The 19,966-nt window shown below is 43.6% G+C and overlaps 2 protein-coding genes across 5 annotated transcripts in view; one reads left to right on the forward strand and one right to left on the reverse strand.

The window, feature by feature from the left end:
* Positions 1–3,355: 3,355 nt before the first annotated feature.
* Positions 3,356–5,141, reverse strand: esm1 (endothelial cell-specific molecule 1). The gene is made up of 3 exons (XM_076158430.1): positions 4,653–5,141; positions 4,050–4,193; positions 3,356–3,845 (listed from the first exon to the last, which is right to left on the reverse strand). Exons 1-3 carry the CDS (start codon positions 4,957–4,959, stop codon positions 3,748–3,750), a joined length of 549 nt encoding a protein of 182 aa, XP_076014545.1. The 5' UTR covers positions 4,960–5,141; the 3' UTR covers positions 3,356–3,747.
* A 698-nt stretch (positions 5,142–5,839) lies between these two features.
* LOC143007043 (putative E3 ubiquitin-protein ligase HERC1) overlaps positions 5,840–19,966 on the forward strand; it is a 33,706-nt gene continuing 19,579 nt past the window's right edge. For all 4 annotated transcript variants that reach the window (XM_076158418.1, XM_076158414.1, XM_076158417.1 and 1 more), the window contains exons 1-29: positions 5,840–5,913; positions 8,747–9,747; positions 10,658–10,753; positions 10,864–11,046; positions 11,163–11,375; positions 11,628–11,726; positions 11,965–12,061; positions 12,185–12,328; positions 12,439–12,566; positions 13,143–13,287; positions 13,452–13,623; positions 13,708–13,842; positions 13,934–14,099; positions 14,685–14,810; positions 15,061–15,285; positions 15,373–15,525; positions 15,731–15,863; positions 16,092–16,295; positions 16,401–16,625; positions 16,931–17,104; positions 17,248–17,362; positions 17,535–17,652; positions 17,902–18,103; positions 18,195–18,495; positions 18,723–18,768; positions 18,854–18,899; positions 19,068–19,321; positions 19,427–19,624; positions 19,763–19,883. In XM_076158418.1, the coding sequence (XP_076014533.1) occupies positions 8,773–9,747; positions 10,658–10,753; positions 10,864–11,046; positions 11,163–11,375; positions 11,628–11,726; positions 11,965–12,061; positions 12,185–12,328; positions 12,439–12,566; positions 13,143–13,287; positions 13,452–13,623; positions 13,708–13,842; positions 13,934–14,099; positions 14,685–14,810; positions 15,061–15,285; positions 15,373–15,525; positions 15,731–15,863; positions 16,092–16,295; positions 16,401–16,625; positions 16,931–17,104; positions 17,248–17,362; positions 17,535–17,652; positions 17,902–18,103; positions 18,195–18,495; positions 18,723–18,768; positions 18,854–18,899; positions 19,068–19,321; positions 19,427–19,624; positions 19,763–19,883 (5,194 nt within the window). In that variant the 5' untranslated portion in view covers positions 5,840–5,913; positions 8,747–8,772. The remainder of the gene's footprint in view (positions 5,914–8,746; positions 9,748–10,657; positions 10,754–10,863; positions 11,047–11,162; positions 11,376–11,627; positions 11,727–11,964; positions 12,062–12,184; positions 12,329–12,438; positions 12,567–13,142; positions 13,288–13,451; positions 13,624–13,707; positions 13,843–13,933; positions 14,100–14,684; positions 14,811–15,060; positions 15,286–15,372; positions 15,526–15,730; positions 15,864–16,091; positions 16,296–16,400; positions 16,626–16,930; positions 17,105–17,247; positions 17,363–17,534; positions 17,653–17,901; positions 18,104–18,194; positions 18,496–18,722; positions 18,769–18,853; positions 18,900–19,067; positions 19,322–19,426; positions 19,625–19,762; positions 19,884–19,966) is intronic.

Consider the following 19,966-nt stretch of genomic DNA (forward strand, 5'->3'; position numbering starts at 1 on the left):
AAACTAGTCGTGCAAGCCGTCACGTTCGCTTTGTATCTTGGTTCACAATGTGCGTGTGATGTCTTCAATAAGCTTTGTCATTGTAAAGTCCATAAACAACCTGTTGGGGCCGGACTAAACTGTAAATACCAGAGCGTGTATTTGCAGTAAATCAGTGTTATTTACTACTTCATTCACGCACCTTTGTTTATGTAGAGGCGGCAGTGACGTGTTCAGGGAGTCAGATAAAGGGTATTTCTCACCAACGCTTTCCTGTTATTTTGCAGGACCCTTTGTTTGGTTGCGACGCCTCGGCTTGCTGGTTCTCAGGGGAACGAGAGGAACATTTGAACGCGGAATACTTAAGAACTCTCCTGACCCTATGCGCATACCTGTCTGTATCACTGCCTGTGTCACAAGGGGAAATGCTCCAAATACGGCCTATGACGTATAACAGTGCCGTGACCGGATAGAGCGATAAACTTCGCGTTACATAAAAATCTTCTTGTTTAGCTCTTGTGATGCTTTTGCAATCAAATGACAACACAGGGAGAAAATATGTCAGTTTATTCTTATTTTCTTTATGAGAAGGTCTTCTAAGATTCACATTTGCATATTCTTACACCCACAAGGCATAGCACATTTCAAACACAAAAAGCAATTCAGTGTTTTACATGAGGCATCAAAGCTGCATTAAAACATTTAAAGACAAGTCATGTTATTACTGAAGCAATGACTTGATATACTGTATATGAATATATATATATATATATTGCATGGTAAGAAGACAGGCACTTCTTTGTCACCCCTTGCTTTTGGGACTGTCACACACACACACACACAAAGTGCTTTTAGATTCCTATCCTGGCAGACACAACAACAACAGGAAGTAGGGACATTTTCACAGGTGTCAGGAAGCGCAGGAAATAAACAAGCTGAATACTGGAAAACATTTTTGTAGCACCAAGAGTCAGAGGTGAGGCTAATAAGAGATATTTTTAGCCTCTATGGGATTCTTTTGCAGCTTTGACTGAAATGCTTGACATTCCTGGCTTTAATATTTTGTATTTTACTACAGCACAATGAGGTTTTCGTAAGGTTTTGATAATTCATTCATTCAAAATCGCTTTGTGTGGACATGTTTAATGATGAATCAATGTATTTAGTATATTTGTAGGGTGACGGTGAGGTGAATACATTATAATATGACCAACATAATAACCTCGTGAAGAAATAAAATGCACTCAAAGGAAAAGTACTAGAGTTTCAGAATCATGTAATCTTAATTTCCAAGAAGTTCATGCCCTCTATTTTTCGTCTTCCTTTCATTGCAATTTATTCACAATGAGTAATGCCCCTCACTTATCAGACAGAACGAAGACATGAAGTCCAGGGAAAAGATTTATTCCAGTAAATCTGGGAGAAGAACGGGAAGACACCACATGAAGCAATGGATCTATATTTAAACAGTATCTATCAGATGAGATTGTTCCGTTGTTGTTTTTGTTGAGTGCTGTGAGAGAGAGTTTGGTAATGTAAGAAAATGCAATAAAACTTACATTAAGTTTCTTTTTCTCAGTTGAGCTGCAAAGTCTGACGAAATGTACTGATCTCTTCATTTCTTAATCAAGCCCCACTTCTTCACTCCTGTCTCAAACTGTGATTTGCCTCACGTTATCAACAAGAATATTTTTTCATGACTAGCTAAGGAAACCGAGCATTCCACAACTGTCAGAGATATCTAAACTATTCACGACAAAGGGAATGTCATCATATTCACCAGAACTTATAATCATAACTATCAGTGTTAAAGAACAAGATCAGAGCAGAGAGAGAGATCAGAACATTTCAGCACACCAGACTCCGACAAAACCGTCTTCCTGTTAAAAGATGAAGCTGAGAACCCCCTCCAGACTCCTTTGCTGTTTTTGCACCCCTCAGAGGGAGATAAGGACATTTTTTCACCTCCCATTAACAGGGAAAACTGTCTCCTTCTCTTCCTTTCCCAGAAACAAAGTCTGTCCAAGTCTCATTTTACTGACTGTATACAGGACTCATCTTATCTTCAGTGATGCTTCCGGGTCACACATAATGCACACCAAGTTGCTACTCATCATGTAAGATCATGATTTATGTCTTGAATACACACGTTTTGATGTCCTGGATGAACCTGAACAGACTGAAATCTAAATCCTGTTATGTCAGTAGTGTATCTGATACTGACATAATTCAACACTGAAAGTTTAACTGAATAACTAATATTTTAATATTTCTCTTCTTTCATACTTATTTCACTGAATCATTTCATTACATATGTGATATCGGGCTATACAAATAAAATTGACTTGACCTGACTTGAATCATGTATCTAGAGCTATTTGGCCAACAATACTGTACCTCCTAACAGTTACATGACAATGATCCAAATACAGACAAATGATAGAAGATGGGAGGATCTGTCTGAGTGACAAGCATATCTGCAGCACTCAATCAAATGGGCCTTTCTGGTCTATTCCCAAGACTATAAGGCAGGAAAGACAGCCTGGCTGTAGTTTGCCAAACAAATTGAAGATAAACAAGTTTGATGAGAGAAAATCTGATGTCTTTGGTTTGAATATCAAGTGAAAACAAAGCATTTTCACCATCTGGACAGTATACACCAATATACAGCAGATACTGAAGTGTGACGGCTGCAGCATCCGGCTACTGTGGGGACTGCATGGGGTTGAAGAATGATGAAGACGACCACTAACAGAGAGATCCATGATGAAACAACTCTATGCAGGAGTGACATTGCCTCTTAATGGCTTTCTTGGAACAAAAACCTTTGAATTTGATATCATTTGAAATCTGTAGAGAGACCTGAAGTACACAGATGGTCTCTCATCCAATCTGTCACTGTGTGAGACCACAAAGATGAAGAATGTGAGAAATCACAGGTTTCACATGGAGGCAAGATGCTTGTTATGATTCAAGACCACAAAAATGCCTCAGATTCCTGCTTTTTGATAATTTGAGTCCATTGCTCTTGAATGTAGGTGAGTGTGTGCTATGTTTATTTCATTTTGTAATATTTTCTCACCCATTTTGCTGTCTGTCTATATAAATCACAATTAAATTCAATGAAGTGACATTTTTGGACACACATTTGCTCAGTTACTTAACTATCACATACGATGTCAAATTGTTTTTGTGTCACTTTTCTTTAAAGACAGAAATCATGCCGTGAAGGTCAAACCACAGATTTCAGTGATCGCTTTGGTTTAATCGAAGGAAGATCTGTTACATTAGCTGCTGTCATATACATCCACACATTTTCAAGTCAGCTTTTTACATACGCTGCATAAATAAAAGTATGATTCTAAAGAAATTCAAATTGTTTAGATGCAATGATTTAATGCAAACAAAATATTGCTGTATTCTAGTCATACATACATGCATGGCAACATTAACCATGCATTAACCATTATCTCCTACACTAAATGAGAAAATTAGGTTTACATAGGCCAGAAAAGCTACTGTTACTATGACGATGATCATTTACTTACTCTTCTAAGAAAGAAAGATAAAAGAAGAACAGAGAATAAAAATGAGATATTTCCATGGATTTGTGATGGTTAAAATAACAATCAGGAAAATCAGATAAACCTTCAGAATGCTATAAAAATTCTCCATTCTTTAACATATAAAATATATCTTTCCATCATTTATAACTTAATACTCTGCTACATTTACACTGAATAGGCTGAGTAGTTATGTCGGCGCTGGTCAGCGAGGGTTGAGCCACTTTGGAGCGGTGGATCTGTTTGTGTGGTTTGTGTGATTTGTGTCCTGGTTCGTGACCTCTCCCGAGCCGACCTCTGACCCTGCAAGGACAAAATGAAAAAAAGCCATCAATGTCTCAGAGAAGACGAAGAATGTTTGAGTATTTCATTCAAGCACAGCCATCCATCTTACAACATTGCACTCAATTTATGTGATTGTCATGAAACCAATCAGAAGCCACAGATTCACTAGGCACATTCTTAAATTATAAAACAAGTCTTACACTTAAGAATAGTCTCGCTTACCTGCTTCTGGCTCAGTCTTGAGTTTGCTGGCAATTTTGGCAAAAAATCTGAGATTGAGACAAACTCCTGTCTCCCTGTCACACACGCCTTCCTTGCAGTTGCAGGTTTTACGACACTCAATTCCATAGGTTCCAAACATGCAATCTGGGAAGAAAGAAAACACTTTAGGACAGGCGTCTCTGTTTGAAAGGACAAGCAGGGGAAATACAACATGATGTCACAATGAAGCTGAAACAGTTTATCCCACTGATATTCTGGAGTGTTTGCAGTTTACATAATTACTGGTTGAGGGGCAAATTAAAGAAACAAAACTGTAAATTGATGTTTGAATGTGTGTGATGAGGGTGTCAAAGACCTTAAAATAATATTTTATGGATGTGCCCTGGTGTATGCTTTTACTGCCACTGGAAATTTCATAAAGAACAATAGAGCCATTTCATGTCAGAATTCACTAAATACAGCATAAAATACTCTTAAAATATAATGGCATGAATACTGCGTTTGATGCAGCAGAGATTGACTAATGCAGCATATATTCAGCATGCTGGAAAAGCACATTATGGCAACATTATTATTATTTTCATTTGGTCTATCTGCACATACCTTTGCAAATTCCGTATTCGTCTCCATAGTCGTCCTCATCCTTGTAGAACTCACAGAATAATCCAGGACCGCACTTCACCCCGTGCATGCCGGACACCGTGCGGTAACAGTGCTCCCCTCTGCCGGCTGCACAGACCTGGCAACAGCCGCAGTCGTCCAGGACGGTCCGTGTGCACCGCTGCGTCCCGCCGCACTGATTCACGTCACATCTGTCGGGACAGTTCACCGCATACTTGACATTGGCGCCCCAAGCATCCACATCACGCAGCAGGATCGCAGACAGCACGGTGAGGAGGAGGAGAGACATCTTCTCTGGAGGAAGGAGCCGTTGGCTGGTTCTGTGGCGGAGCTGCCGTCTTTTGGATGAGCGATCCCGGGTGGAAGAGATTGTTGTCTGGCTGCCTGTGGACGGACTTGGAGCGGAGTGACCTGCGGCTCATCAGGTTGCACGGTTATCAGCATTGAACAACTTTGTTTTGCACATGGCTTGCCTTCGTCAATTTCCTCAATCCGGTGTTGTCGTGCTTTTTTTTTTGACCAGCCAGAGCCCTTTTTTAGAAATCCGGTTGGGAAGTGGGATTAACTCTGCACCGCCATCCAGGAGTGGAAATGTGTGTGACCTGATGTCATAAGTTATCTTTGGTTTGTTTTCGTGTGAGTGACAGAGCCCCCAAAGCATCAGATAGCACCAGTTTCTCCTGACTGTTTTTATGAAGAATTTAACTTTACAGGAATAGTTGTGTATTTGATTATTCATTGCACAGCCTGGTTTTATGGTTTAATGGAAGATAGCAAAGACGAACAGTCTTATTTAACTCGTTTTTTGTTTAACTTAAATTTAACAAGGGTGCTGTAATTAGCCTCCATGAAACTAACAAGGAGTCTTCTTGTCAATTAAATTTTATAAGGAGAATAGGGATATCAAAAAATCATACATATATATACATTATGTGAGGAAAATGTGAGGTATTCTATTCATCTTATTTCTTATATTCTTCCTTGTTTGGTTGTTACATTAATTATAGTATATGAAGGGAGTTGAGGGAACATAATCTTCAGGGGCCCCAAAAATGTCGAAGAGCGTGACAATGATGGTCATGGAGGAGAGAATGACAGTACACACTCCCGGACACAAGATGGCGGTAATGTGTCTGTTTCATACCGTTTCCTGCCGTCTTTAAAGGGCAGGGAGAAGAAGAAGGAAAGAGAGAAGGTTGTTATGATACCCTCGTCCACGGGAGACGTCAGTGGGACGGGACAGGTACCGTTAATCATTTGTCTTTCAGCGGGGGTTACATTTATTCTATTAATACTCGTATTAACGTTCTGGTTTGATGTGAGCGGGTCAGAGGAATGTTTTGCCTGGAGCTGTCATCTTTCAGACGGGGCTTGGTCGCTGTTGATTAGCGCTGCAATGCAGCCAGCGTTAGCTCAGCTGTCACATCCAGAATGGGTCTAATGTTACCGGTATTTGTGAAAGACGCGGAGGAGACTTCGTTTCAAAGCTGCACTTCCCTTTTTAATGCAAGTGTGACTATTATAACACGACAATGAGCTATATCAGCAACATTACCGGGAGCAAGGACAGTGTATATGCGGTTATGGAGGCTACAAACGTGGGAAAAAAGACAAATATCGGTTGCCAGGGATGACAACTTCATACTACTAACTTTGTATCTGTTAAGTAACTATACGTCTCAGTGGAGAGTATGTGCATTTTAGAAACACAATATGCCTGTTTCATACTAATATTTGATAATATTAGATGTACTGTTAGGTTATTAAGGTGAAATAAGGGGCAGTGATGGTGTAATGAAGCTTTGAGAATCAGTGACACTCTCAGTCAATTGCATCACCAAAAAATAAATCTATCTATCTATCTATCTATCTATCTATCTATCTATCTATCTATCTATCTATCTATCTATCTATCTATCTATCTATCTGCATCCTAATAAGCATATCTACAATAATTAGGCATTAGTCCCTTGATTGTCTAAAACAATACAAACCTTAACACTGAAGAACAATTTGTGTTTGTTTTGGTAGTTGATTGACAGTCCGTCCTGCCATTGTCTGAGTATTGTTGTGTTCAGAGTTGTCGTGCCAACAGAGCGAGCTCTTGCATCTGCACTGGGTCTCTATTCCCTTTAGTTGGGCCCAGAATATCTCTTAAATATAGGCACTGGAGGAGTATCTATGTGTCATCAGCCACTTGAAGCCAGATCTAATTATTTCGCCACCTAATCTAATGTCCATAGGTGTGCTGGTCAATTTTCAAATGTTCCAGTACAAAGCCTGTATTTCTGCAGTAACACCTGGCACTCAGTATCTTGTATACATTTGCCTTCACTTGTGTAAAGAAAGCTGTCTAAGCTGTGTTAACTTTCAGATATGTGTTGACTGGCTTGAGTAATATATGACTCTGTTTTCCCCCTAGCAGTTTATTGACTTATTTGGATAGTTAACTCTGTGTGTAGCCCGTTGTCAATAGCAAGTAAAGCATTTTGTTTTTGGCGTGAGTATGTTGCTATTCCAGGTTGTTTGGTTGAACCCCACATTGCTGTCGGCTGCTGCTGCTCAAGGAAGCTAGGGCCTGAGCCATTTCCAGGCTATATCAATGCTTGTTATTTTTGGCCAAACTGGAAACCATATAGCCTCGGGGAAAGCCAAGTTGAGTGTCTGTGACTCTGGAGTCAAAGTGTACACTCCCATGCTTGCAGCCTGTCAGTAAGATCCTGTCATCCATTCTGGTGTGTGTTCATGACATGTTTCACTCAGGGCAGGGGTCTTCAGGGGTCTTCAGGGGTCTTCAGCTGTGCAGCTTTCCATCGCGTTCATGCACCCAAACGGCTGATTTCACTGCTTAGCTCAGCCTCAGCCGGACATGGTGTGGTGCTTGATTGCCATGAAACTCACTCACTGTGAGCTAAGCCTTGTATTATCACATGCTTTAGGCTTTATGTACACAATAACACTGGTATGATAGGCTAAGTGGTGTGGATATTGATTCTGGAAATGATAACAAAACTGGACACATTGCACATAAAATTTGAGACCCCTTTGGCTAACCAGGGTGGTCAAGTCAAGTCAATTTGTATAGCCCAATATCGCATACAATGTCTCAGGGGTTTTACAGACCCACAACATCAGGAAAATTCCCGACCCAGCCCAAAGCTCTCAAGAAGACGAGGAAAAACTCCAGAGAAAACCTAAATGGATAAGGAAAAAAGGAAAAAACCTTGGCCGAATGGCTGGGTGTGCAGTAGGAACTTCCAGTGGGATTATACAGAGGTACAAAATGCCTTTGTAAAATGCCTTTGCAGGGCATAACACATAAAAGTTGTGCATTGGGAAATAGCATGCAAGATAGGGACAAGGGATAGAAAGAGAGAGAGAGATGACGAGAAAGGTAAAGCACAGTAGAAACATGATTCTATATAGAGTCTTTCTCCTAGGGCAGCCGGGGGGGGGGGGGGGTCCTTGTTTGTGTGTGTCAAGCAGACTGAACCTGCAGAATTGTGAGACCAGAGAGAGGTTGAGCCTCTGTGTGCTTTGCCTGGGATTGGACCTCCCGTATGTTGCAGAGTCACGTGACCAGTAGATAGGGCCAGAAAATATGAATGCATAATATCAGATCAACACAGGGTTCAGGTTACTATTGCTATTGTTTCTAACCTCTCAAAGCACTGAACCCTGATTGATGACACAAAGCAACCATTTTACTGCGATTACACTCAAAAATGGATATCTTGGCACAGCTTGTGAGACAAAAAACCTGTTTGGTGTCGATGTGTTGTTAGCTGTGCTCATAGGGTGAGTTGGCCTATTTAAATAATACCTACCTGGCTTATGGCTTTAGACCTGATGTATGTTGGAAAAGAACCAATGGCGAGGAGGGAAACTGCTTCGTACTGAATACACTTGGCAGGAAAAGGAAAACGCAGACCGCTAGATCATTTGTTCTGGGAAACAAGTGATTCATTTCGTTAGGGTAGCAACTGTGAGAAAGAGATGTGTGAATTTTATAAATGTTCCAAATGCCAATATACAAACCCATCAGCGAGTCTAATAACACATTCTCTATTTTGTAGGTGTAAAATCTAGATGATGCTCAGACATGGTGCCTTCCCAGACCCATGTGTTGCTGAAATGGCAGGAGCACTTCAACAGCTCCTGGGCTGCAGAGGACACCGTCAAGACGTCCAGCAGGCACGGCGCCGCTGCTCTCTACAGTAGGCTCCTACTCAACAAGGAGGTGGTGACTCTGGCCCAACCCGTTCAAGAACTCATCGGTCCACGCCTGCCAGACTTCCAGTACGAGACCTGTGCCTCAGAGGAGAAGGAAGAGTACCTGTCGGCTCTTCTTCACAGTCAGCGATGGCTAGCGCACCGCATGCTGACTCAGACCTCCTACACCTTGAGCCTCCATCACAGGCTTGTAGTCCTCCAGAGGATCTACTATGCACTCCACACAAAGTACCATGACAAATTCCGGGTCCAGATGCCTTCCCAGTCCACTGATTGCGAGACGGAATGTGGGCAACTTGAGCTGGCCTCTAAGCCTTGCCTGTCCGGGGGAGCGTCTAAGGCCAAGTCGGGCACGGATGTTCTGATAGAGATGGGCGTGAGGACAGGTTTGAGCCTTCTGTTCTCCTTACTGCAGCAGAACTGGCGATACGCAGCCTCCGTGCATCCCGAGTCCGTGCTCTGCAACGACGTCCTCGCCACGGCGTCTTCTGTGCTGGCCGCGCTGCCTCCGCTTTCTCTGGCCAACGAAACTAAGATCCCTTCGGTCGGGTTGGACTGCCTGGCACAGGTGGCCGACTTCCTGAAGAAGACGTCTGTGAGCAGCGGGACCGGCGGGGCAGACCCGACCGGACGAAGGCTGGCGCTGGAGCTTTTGCTCAGCCTGGCTATGCAGAGGGGCGCCCTGAAGTTTCTGCTGGAGTGGGTGGAGGTGGCTCTGGCTGCTTCCAAGTCTTCCTCCAACTCTGCACTGCCTTCGTCATCTTCATTGAACCCCCAGCAGTCAGAAGCTGGCGTAGGCTTTGACCTCATCCATCAAACCCTTATTCAAATGAGGCAATATTCGGTATGTCACATTTTAGTTTCTCGATTGCTGCTTGGTTATTTTTAATGCTGGTAACCCAAGTGGCCACCTCTCTGTTTGCATCTAAGGATATATTTAACATTCTAATATTTATAAAGGCAGCAAACATTGCAAGACGATCACATTTGGTTGCATTTCATCATACATGTGTTAATGTTATTGTGTCCACCCTGTATCTTCTTCTCCTCCACCATTTAGATATTGCCTTTCTCACATGGAATGGTCTTTATTGTTGCTCTGCTTTGTTTATATATGACCTTTCCGGGACAGTGCCATTATATGACCGTATTGTAAATAAGGTTGCATAAACACATTTTCAGAGGCAGTGGTTATTAGTTCATGAAATTGTATAGGGGAACCTTTTCACACATTGATAAGCAGAGCGATAAATGAGGCCCTTGGGATGAAACGAAGGGAAACGGCCTCATCCCTCCCTCCATCCCTGCAGTGCAGTAGCTTAGCTATTTGAGACTAAATTGAAGCTGGAGGTGGGGAAGCAGCAGGTAAGGATTAAAACTCTACCTGCCTGCATAAAAATATGAACACTGAGTCATCTCCTGGCAAGTATCAGCTATGCATCATTTCCATAACAATGGCAACTACAAGCTGGCTATTGCAAACAACCCCACACCGACACATATCACAACACACCATATGATACATACAGTATGTTCTCTTGCAAAGGTCCAGTCTTCATCGGAAAGCTGCAATTGCTGTTTTGACTGACTTTGTCCTCTGCCTGGTCATGCAATGGGCACAATGAGAATATCAAATTTGAAAACAATAGATATACAAAAATCTGTTTGCCTTATAGGTTGTGTGTGTGTGTGTCATCACAGTAATAATACAAACTTTATAGAAAGATAAACATAGCCTCCATTTTATTTTCCAGGGTTTTCGTGGGGACACTGTCAATACTCAAGTGTTGAAGAAGGATGCAGAGGGACTTTGCCGTGTCTCTCAGGCGGCTCTCTGCCTGTTTGAGGAGGTGAGAAGCAGAAGCTCACATAACAAACCAGCCATTATTAAGCAATATTTTAGGAACAGCTGTACTTCTCACTAAATGTTTCAAAGGCACTCACCCTCCTCCCCCCACAGATTTGTAACCTGGCGTCCTGCTGCCTTTGTTCCTGCAACACCGACGCATCTGCCGCCGGAGCAGAGGACGACACGGTTATGGTGTATGTTTGGGGCAGCAACAGCAGCCATCAGCTGGCAGAGGGAACGCTCGAGAAAATCCTCCTACCAAAGCTGACACAGGGCTTCAGTGATGCCCAAATGGTAAAGCTACTCACTACTAGTCAACCGTGACTTCAACATAAACATATTTTGATATTATGCACTGATATACATTCTATCTCTCTATTTGTGATTCCTTAACTCTGTCTTCCTTTTAGATTGAGGCGGGCCAGTATTGCACATTTTCAGTTTCTTCAGATGGCTCAGTGAAAGCGTGTGGAAAAGGCAGCTATGGCCGTCTGGGCCTGGGAGACTCCAACAATCAATCCATGCCCAGGAAACTTGTTCTGGAACCACACAGGAACATGAAGAAAGTGTCTTCCTCCAAGGGCTCAGATGGCCACACGTTAGCCATCACTGTAGAGGGAGAGGTGTGTGTGTGTGTGTGTGTGTGTGTGTGTGTGTGTGTGTGTGTGTGTGTGTGTGTGTGTGTGTGTGTGTGTGTGTGTGTGTGTGTGTGTGTGTGTGTGTGTGTGTGTGTGTGTGTGTGTGTGTGTGTGTGTGTGTGTGTGTGTGTGTGTGTGTGTGTGTGTGTGTGTGTGTGTGTGTGTGTGTGTGTGTGTGTGTGTGTGTGTGTGTGTGTGTGTGTGTTGATTCTATATAATAACAGTCCTTTCTTTTAGGTGTTCAGCTGGGGAGATGGAGAATATGGAAAGCTTGGCCACGGCAACAGTGCAACACAGAAATACCCCAAAATCATACAAGGACCACTGATAGGCAAAGTAAGCATGCAGACATTTTCAAGGAATCTAACCTTGGATAGCTGAGCTTGGGTAATCCTAAAATGGAGAAGAAATTTCAGACATGACTGGCATTGTTATCTTTTAGTATTTTTATGGGAAGCCTTGACGTGTGTGTGATGTTTTTTCCTTGCCAAAATCGTTCCTAGCTGTTGTTTTTATCCCTCCCATGACTTTTTTTCCCCCCTAACGTTTCCCTATCTGCTCCCGTCTCTGTCAGGTTGTTGTTTGTGTGTCTGCTGGCTACAGGCACAGTGCTGCCGTGACTAATGATGGAGAGCTGTATACTTGGGGAGAGGGGGACTTTGGCAGGCTTGGTACAAACTGTGTTTCACAAGTTTCCTTGCACTTCTATGTCTAGACAACACAATAAACCATCATCTATATCCATCATCTATATTCTTGCGCTGTAGCATTCTCGTGTCTCTCTCTCTGGCCAGGTCACAGTAACATCCAGAGTCGGAACGTGCCTACCCTGGTGAAGGACATCAGCGGTGTGGGCCAGGTGGCTTGTGGGAGCTCCCACACCATTGCAGTGGCACAGGATGGACGCACTGTTTGGTCCTTTGGTGGTGGGGATAATGGTATGCTTGCATGGAATATGATTCAAGCACCACTGCTACCATTTTAAGTAAGTTTTCTGGAAATAGTGCGAGTTTAAGATGCTACATGGATGTGTGACGCACCGTTGCAGGTAAACTAGGACACGGAGACACCTGCCGAGTGTATCGGCCCAAGGTCATAGAGGCTCTTCACGGATTTATCATCAGGAAAGTTTGTGCCGGCAGCCAGTCATCTCTGGCCCTCACCTCTGCTGGACAGGTGAGATGTGGAGGGTTGGCTCAGACACTCATTTCCAGTGCCAGAAACGGCCACTGCCAAGTTACAGGCGTTTTTGCTGGCTTGACATGAGCCGAGGGATGGGACAGTGGGTACGTTTGTGTTCACAGGTTTGAGGGTCACTCTGTCTGCAGTACATTTACTGTACATTTAAAGTACATTAATCCATTCGGCAGACGTTTTATCCCAAAGCAATGCGAGGGACATGCAAGTGAATAAGCACTTGCAGCTCTTTATTGAATCAGTTTGCTGGTGTGTAACTAATACACCAATGAAATGATCTGGAAAATGTTTCCTTTGATCAATTTCTAACCTCTGTTAAAAAACCACAGATAGCATTACTCAGTTTCTAAAACGGCAGGAGTCATTTAATGTCATTGCTAGAAGGCTTTTACTTTGAAGCTCCTGCAAGTAATGTGTATCTATTGGATTATATTTTCAATGGTGGCAAACATACAGAGATAAGGATGGAGGAAATTAAAGGATGACATAGAGAAGGCTTCTTGTAAATGTTATACCTCATAATTTACTCATTTATGCTTGCATATGTTCATTTAGGTGTTTGCATGGGGCTGTGGTTCGTGCCTGGGATGTGGCTCCTCTGAGACTACATCCCTCAGGCCCAGGTTCATAGAAGACCTAAGTGTCACCAAGATTATTGACATCTCATGTGGGGACAGCCACTGCCTGGCTCTGACCCACGGTAAGACGCCATAAATAGCCCCAATCCATCAAACAATCCACAAAAGCTTGATGTTGTAAAGTGTCAGATAATTCAGATAATCTCACAATAAATTCACTGTTTTTGAGTCCAATTTTCAAGACAGAAAATCGATTTTTGCAATGTACTGTACCTTTCTTTCTTAGAGAATGAAGTGTATGCTTGGGGGAACAACACGATGGGGCAATGTGGACAGGGCCACACGTCTACACCTGTCACCAAACCCAAGAAGGTGCTTGGACTAGAAGGCGTCTCAATACAGCAAATCACGGCTGGCACGTCGCACAGTCTGGCTTGGACCGCAGTTCCAACAGACAGGTGAAGCCTCATTATTTCAGGCATTGACAGTTGCTGGCACAATTAGCATGTACTATTAGAGTAATTTTGCGTTTGTATTGCCAGACAAATGGTGGCTTGGCACAGGTCCTTCTGTGTGGACTTGGAAGAGAGCACCTTTACCTACTTGCGCAACTTTCTTGAGAGCTACTGTGATGGTATAGGGAGTGACGTGCCCCCTGCACCATTCTTAACAAAAAGGTAAAACAAATCTGCTGAGTGTCTTGTGTTTTGACTTTGCAGATTTACTTTCCCTCCCCTGTGTTTAATTGTGCTGATGTTTCCTCCTCAGGGATCACCACCAATTTCTTTTGTTGTGCATGAAGCTGCTATCCATCCACTTGTCTCTGGCCCATGCTGGGGGCACAGGTGCCATGGTTTTAGGGGCTCAGGGTAGGCCCCTCAGAAACCTGCTCTTCAGGCTCATAGACACCAACATGCCAGACTCCATACATCAGGTAAACCAAGCAGTCCGTTTAACAGGCTGTCCATTTCGAAATTACTGTCGTAAACGTTCAGACTGCACATTATATACGTGTGCCTGGTCATGAATTGCAAGATGTTTTCCCCAATGTGCAGAGCTAGGGGGGGGGGGCATTTTTCATCAGTGGAGTGGAATAACACTGTGGGAGCATGGGAGGGATTTTAGTTGTGCAGCGTGGTTCTAAGTAAAGGACATATAAATCAAATACTTGACATACTGTACGTTTAGCGCCAATGTCGTTCTATTTTCTTCATCCCTCTGGCAATTATGACATTGAGGTCAAGTACACTCGGGTCCACGGCAAGGGTATCTCCTGGTGTCTATAGTGTCCTTGTCACAGAGAGGCTTCAGTTGACCATTTTGCAATGAATTATTTTCTCTAAGGTAATGTTCCATTTGCCATCTTAACGTGGAGCGCTGACGTCAGTCTGTGAATTTGGGCCATAGAGCATCTATCTGCTGATTCAATTTGGTGTATTGCTTGCAGTAAATAATTTCCCATTATTGCTTTGTGTCATTTTAAATTGTCTTAGACATTCACGGCTGTATTTCTCCTCAGGCAGTTCTGAACACACTGTCTATTGGGGCGTCACTGCTGCTGCCTCCTCTGAGGGAAAGAACAGAGCTGCTTCTCTCCCTCCTCCCTCAGGGCCCACAGAGTTGGAACAACCTCTCCAGAGGACAGGTATCTAGTCCACTATTATAGTATTGTACTTTGCCTCCGTGAAATTAGGTCACATTTAGCTACATAAAACAAACCTTGCAGTCATGTAACACCATCATATGCTGAAGCCTGTGTCATGCCCCAATTCAGTACCTGGCGGTGTCCTGTAGTCTGCCTGCTTTGCCTCCCAAGCTCTCACATAGTCCAAATAAGAGGCTAGACAATGAAACACCAGACTAATCCTCTGTCTTTTTCTCTTCGTCTTGTCAAGCGTCTGCAGTTGGATATGGTACTGAACAGCCTCCAGGAGCAGAGCCATGTAGCCTCTCTGCTAGGTTACAGCACTTTTGAGGAGCTGAAGTCGCTAGGACTCCACATGACGGCAGCTGCATCGGCCCGGCCCTCCTCTTCATCCAGCCCTGCTGAGGCCTGTGACCCTCTCCACCTGGCAGAGGTGCTGCTCAGAACTCTTCTCCTCAGCATTGGCTTCTACACGGTATGAAACAGATAACCTTAACCACCTTTACCATTCGATCCGTGTAATGTCCAAAGATGCATTGTAGGTTTGTCTGTGTACATACAGGAACAGGCGTTTGGAGAGTTGGAGAAAAACAGTGACAAGCAGCTATCTAGTGAGAGCCAGGGACAGACTGACACTCCCTCTCACTTCCACCAGCTACTGTTTGGACTTCACAAACACCTGCTTGCCCACTGCTACGTCTGCTCCAGCTCTCAGGTGTGATACAGAATTTGCTGTACAAAATGCAATTTGCAATACAAGCAGTATTACATAAATAACTCCCAGGCACCAAACCCATGGTAGTGTTTTTGGTACCATATTACAGTATTTCTCACAGCTGATGACCTAAATTTAAAGCAGCGAACACACACACTATAACTCTATAACTGTATGTGCTCACAATTCTTCATGTGTTTTCTAGGATGATGCCAGTGTCACACTGCTTCGTGAGCATCTTTTCCTGCTGCTTCCCTGTGCTGCCGAGACACTCAGGAGATCCACAACACTTTTGAAGGAGAGTTCGTTGGACAAGCAAATTATCAAGAAGCTGCACCGTAAGAATAGCATGTGTGGCCAGATGTATCTCATTATAACTCAAGTCCTGTATTGTCCAATTTCTTTTATAGTCATTATAGTCACCTGCAGGCATAGGATTCAGAGCAACAGGAGTAAATTCACTCAGTAGGAAGACTACAGTACTGTGGTTATCTTATCTGTTGTCTCCTTCTGTATTCCTCAATCAGTCATTCTTACCCTTCTGTCCTCTTCGTCCCTTGTCTCAGTGGTGTTGTACAGCTCAGTGGCTGGCAGTCTGTTGTGCCAGGTAATGTACTCCTTGCTGCTGCTGCCCCTGAGCATCGTTCAGCCTCTTCTGAGCCACTTGTTGCCACTTTTGGAGCATCTCAATAATTTCAACAGGGTGCTGCCAGAGACAGGGCAGCTGGAGGAGCAGGAACTGGGTACAGAGGCTCATAAAATCTGCTCAGGTCAGCGGAATCCTTGTGTTCACTCAACTACCTATACAATCCAAGAATGACATGACAATGACATGTTTTTGCACATTAATGCTGAAAGGGATTTTATTCTGACAGATAAAAATGGAGAAAACACATTGATTGGAGAACAGCACCAGGTGGAGGAGGATTACATGTGGATTTGGCTTTTGGACCTGGAAAGGTCTGTAGCGCTGGCTGTTGGCCGTTGCCTCGATGGAATGCTGCAGGGCCCGGCTCCTTCGTTCCAGGAGAAGATATCAGAGTTCTGGCTGTCGAATGTTCTCCTCAGGAACGGCCTGGAGACACACTTTGAACAGCTGGGTAGGAACACGCAATTCATATTCTCTGGGTTTGACACAGATTCTTCACAAATTGGCCCTGTTTAGCATAATGCCATGAGAGTGATACCAGATACTTCCCTACTGTAATGTGTCTTCAGTATTGTGTTGTACCAATGTTTCTTTGCTGTTTTGAAAGGATAACTTGCATGGGTGGAGGAACTATTTCTACTTTTATTGGCAAAATGCATTTCTACATTTTTGAGAAATGAAAGAATCACTTGTACTTTTCCTTGTGTACTTTGTAGTGCCCTCTTCATGTATTCTTTAATGTGTTTTGTTTTGTAGACTCTGGCATCGCCTGGCTGACCGAAGTGTTGCTGCTGGGCAATAGTGATGCCCGGTTGGCAGAGCTGAGCCTGAGTGAGGACACCAGTACTTTGCTGGAGCTGGCTTTGGGATCCTCCAGAGAACCTGCACATGCTCTCTGGCTGAAAATGGAGGAGTATGCTCAAATGAGAGGTATGTTGTGTCTGCGTCTCAGTGCGTAATTAGAGTTGCTGTGATTACTCTATAATAACAGATACGTATTTTAAATCTGTGTCTTTAACTTGTCTTTGTTCTTTTATGTGACTTTGTTCATTAATTGTTGGCTGTGAGTGCAGAATGGGAGGGTGTGGGCTCTTCAGCTGACTGTCTGCTCGACACCGTCTGCCGCTGTAGTCTGGCTGCTCTTCTGAAGCATACAGGGTTGCAGCATTATGCCTGTTTGCAGGAGAGGTCAGTAGTCAACATTTCATTTAAAATATGATATTAAATGCCTGCTCTTGTCAAAGTTCCTCTGAATGTCTCGGTCATAATGTACTGGAATATATGATATGAATGAAACATCATTGTATGACATCAGTACAATTTTGACGCAAATATTTTTATCCACTGTACTTTGAGACAGATATGAACAGTGTGAGATTCTGTTGGATGTCTATGAAACAGTATACAAAATCAGAAGTGCTCTGCTGGCTCACAAGAACTCTGCCGTTATCTCACAAGCGGAACCTGCAACCAAACAGGTACCGTGTTAACCATTACTGGAATTACTCCACATTGTATTATTTTGTTAAATGTGAGCAATTGTAGAGTAAAAGAAGCATGTATGCATTAATTACACACCACTGAATAGTTTACATAGGATACTTGCACACCCGAGTTCATGTCACTTTCTTACCAATTCTTACACAAGAAGCAGCGACTAAACAGTAACATTTTATTGATTTATTTTTATTGCCTATTTGTCTTATGTTGTCCTTGATGAATTGTAGACCTCTCAGTCTACCCAAAGCTCGGTCGAAGACAGTCAGGAGGCAAGCACCTCATTGCTGCAGGCCGTGAAGGATACTGAGCAGCAAACAGAAGGTCGTTGCAGTCGGGAAGTGCAGGTACCCCCAGTGGCTGCAGCAAACCACAACCAGGAAGAGATGGGGGATGATGACGCATTCAGCAACAGTCGTATATACCTTTCAGGTTGGTCAGAAACAGCATGTGTGTTTCTCTACTCCTGACAAGCATACTTTCACAACACGTCTGATACTCAAGACATTTTTCCTCTCTGCAGAAATACTGGAGTCATTCATGGCCACACGTGAGGCCATGCAGATGCAGCAGAATGTGACAGTTTACGAGTCCCTTGGCACCTCCAGCCTCCCTGGCAGCATAGAGATCCCCGTCAGCCCAGAGAGAGACGCGGATCCCAAACAGCAGTGGGAAAAACGAAGGGATTCGCAGGAAAGCTTGTCTTTCCCCGCTGCCTGCCATCTGGTCGTGTCCCGTTGTCTGTTCCTTCTCCTAGGGGTCAGGCCTGCTTGGGTGGAGCCCAGTGAAATGGAGAACAGGCACAGTGTGAACCCCAGAGCAAGGTAAATTCTCTGCTGTGTGTGTGTGTGTGTGTGTGTGTGTGTGTGTGTGTGTGTGTGTGTGTGTGTGTGTGTGTGTGTGTGTGTGTGTGTGTGTGTGTGTGTGTGTGTGTGTGTGTGTGTGTGTGTGTGTGTGTGTGTGTGGGTGTGTGGGTGTGTGGGTGTGTGTGGCATTACTGTTTTTGGCATGTGTCTGTTTTAAATCAAATGTTTTTCTTCTCCTCCTTTAGGATATTATCAGCAGAATCCTTGACTTCCATTGATGGTAGAAAACAGGTAAATCCTTCAAACCACCAAGTTATGTCCCTCACTTATCTGCTTTATCAATACTAATCCTGTACGTCCGCCTTGTTCCATGTAGTCTGACCAGTCCAAAAACTCTTTGGGATCTCTCAAGAATAAAATTGGTAAGTGGAATAGGCTGAGTACAATGTATGGTATATATATCTGGTAAATTGTGTCAAATGGCACAGCACACGGTACATCAATAATGAATGTTTGAATCTCATTTTCTCAGGTAATCATATCAGACTGAATCTGAATGAAACCCATCCTCTCTCCTCTGTTTGTTTCAGGTTTGCCTCTGTGTTCTGTTGGCATCATGAAAGGTGCTTGGGAGCGTCTGCGGCAGTGTATCAGCCCGACCACCGCTATTCCCCATTATAGCAGTGATACCTTACCTATTCTTAATCAAGTGTTCAACTTTCTCTGCGGAAACCTGATCCCAATGCCAGCTCCTTCCCCGTCGGGGACGGGCGGACAGACATGTAATCAGGCCGATCCAAAGGCCATTACGTTTGCTATATTGCAGCATCAACAGAGGGCTGAGGTAATTTGAGCTTCTTTTCATTTGAGACAAAATGTATGCAGACTGTTCTGTACTGGAAGTGTAGGATGGAAGAAACCTGCATGTAATTTGTATTGTCTTGATCAGATGCGTGTGGAGGCCTTCTGTCAGATGTCGTCCTTCCTGTCAAAGATGGAGGAAAAGAGCAGTGGGTCCTCAGTGGCGTCGCAATTTCCCGCATTGCTGCAATCGGTGCAGCTGCAGTTTCTTTCTGGGTGCTTTGGCCTGGGAACACAAATTGGCGGCTCTCACTCTGGAGCTAACTATGAGACCCAGCATTACATGGTAACTCAAATATCCACAATAATGATTCTAACTATCCTCAGTGTTCTCTTTTCATAACAGTATTGTCATGCGTGTTGCAGTATTAGTACTATATTTATTCTCTCGTTAACTCTCATGCACAATCTTGTCTCAATCCAGTCTGGCACCCATTCAGCTTCCATGGAAACACAAAAAGAGCTGCAATCTGCTGCGCAAAGCTTCTTTCAGCAGGTGGTGCGTGTCCTCAGACAAAAGGTCCTCAATGAAAGAGAACATCCAGGTGTGATGGCTGATTTCCTGTCATTCACATTGCTCATTATTCACATGCAGTTGCAACCCCTTGAGCTGTTGTGTCCATTATAT

Source organism: Genypterus blacodes, unplaced genomic scaffold (assembly GCF_046128005.1).
Source record: "Genypterus blacodes isolate CSIRO-AG114 ecotype Tasmania unplaced genomic scaffold, CSIRO-AGI_Gbla_v1 ptg000077l_1, whole genome shotgun sequence".
NCBI lineage: Eukaryota > Metazoa > Chordata > Actinopteri > Ophidiiformes > Ophidiidae > Genypterus > Genypterus blacodes.

Bases quoted from the DNA above. Each gene is read 5' to 3' on its own strand.
- esm1 (XM_076158430.1), bottom strand. From the start codon at position 4,959: ATGTCTCTCCTCCTCCTCACCGTGCTGTCTGCGATCCTGCTGCGTGAT. The intron at 4,194-4,652 runs GTATGTGCAGAT...CTTTCTTCCCAG, and splicing joins CGAATACGGAATTTGCAAAG to ATTGCATGTTTGGAACCTAT. The intron at 3,846-4,049 runs GTAAGCGAGACT...TTGTCCTTGCAG, and splicing joins CAAGACTGAGCCAGAAGCAG to GGTCAGAGGTCGGCTCGGGA.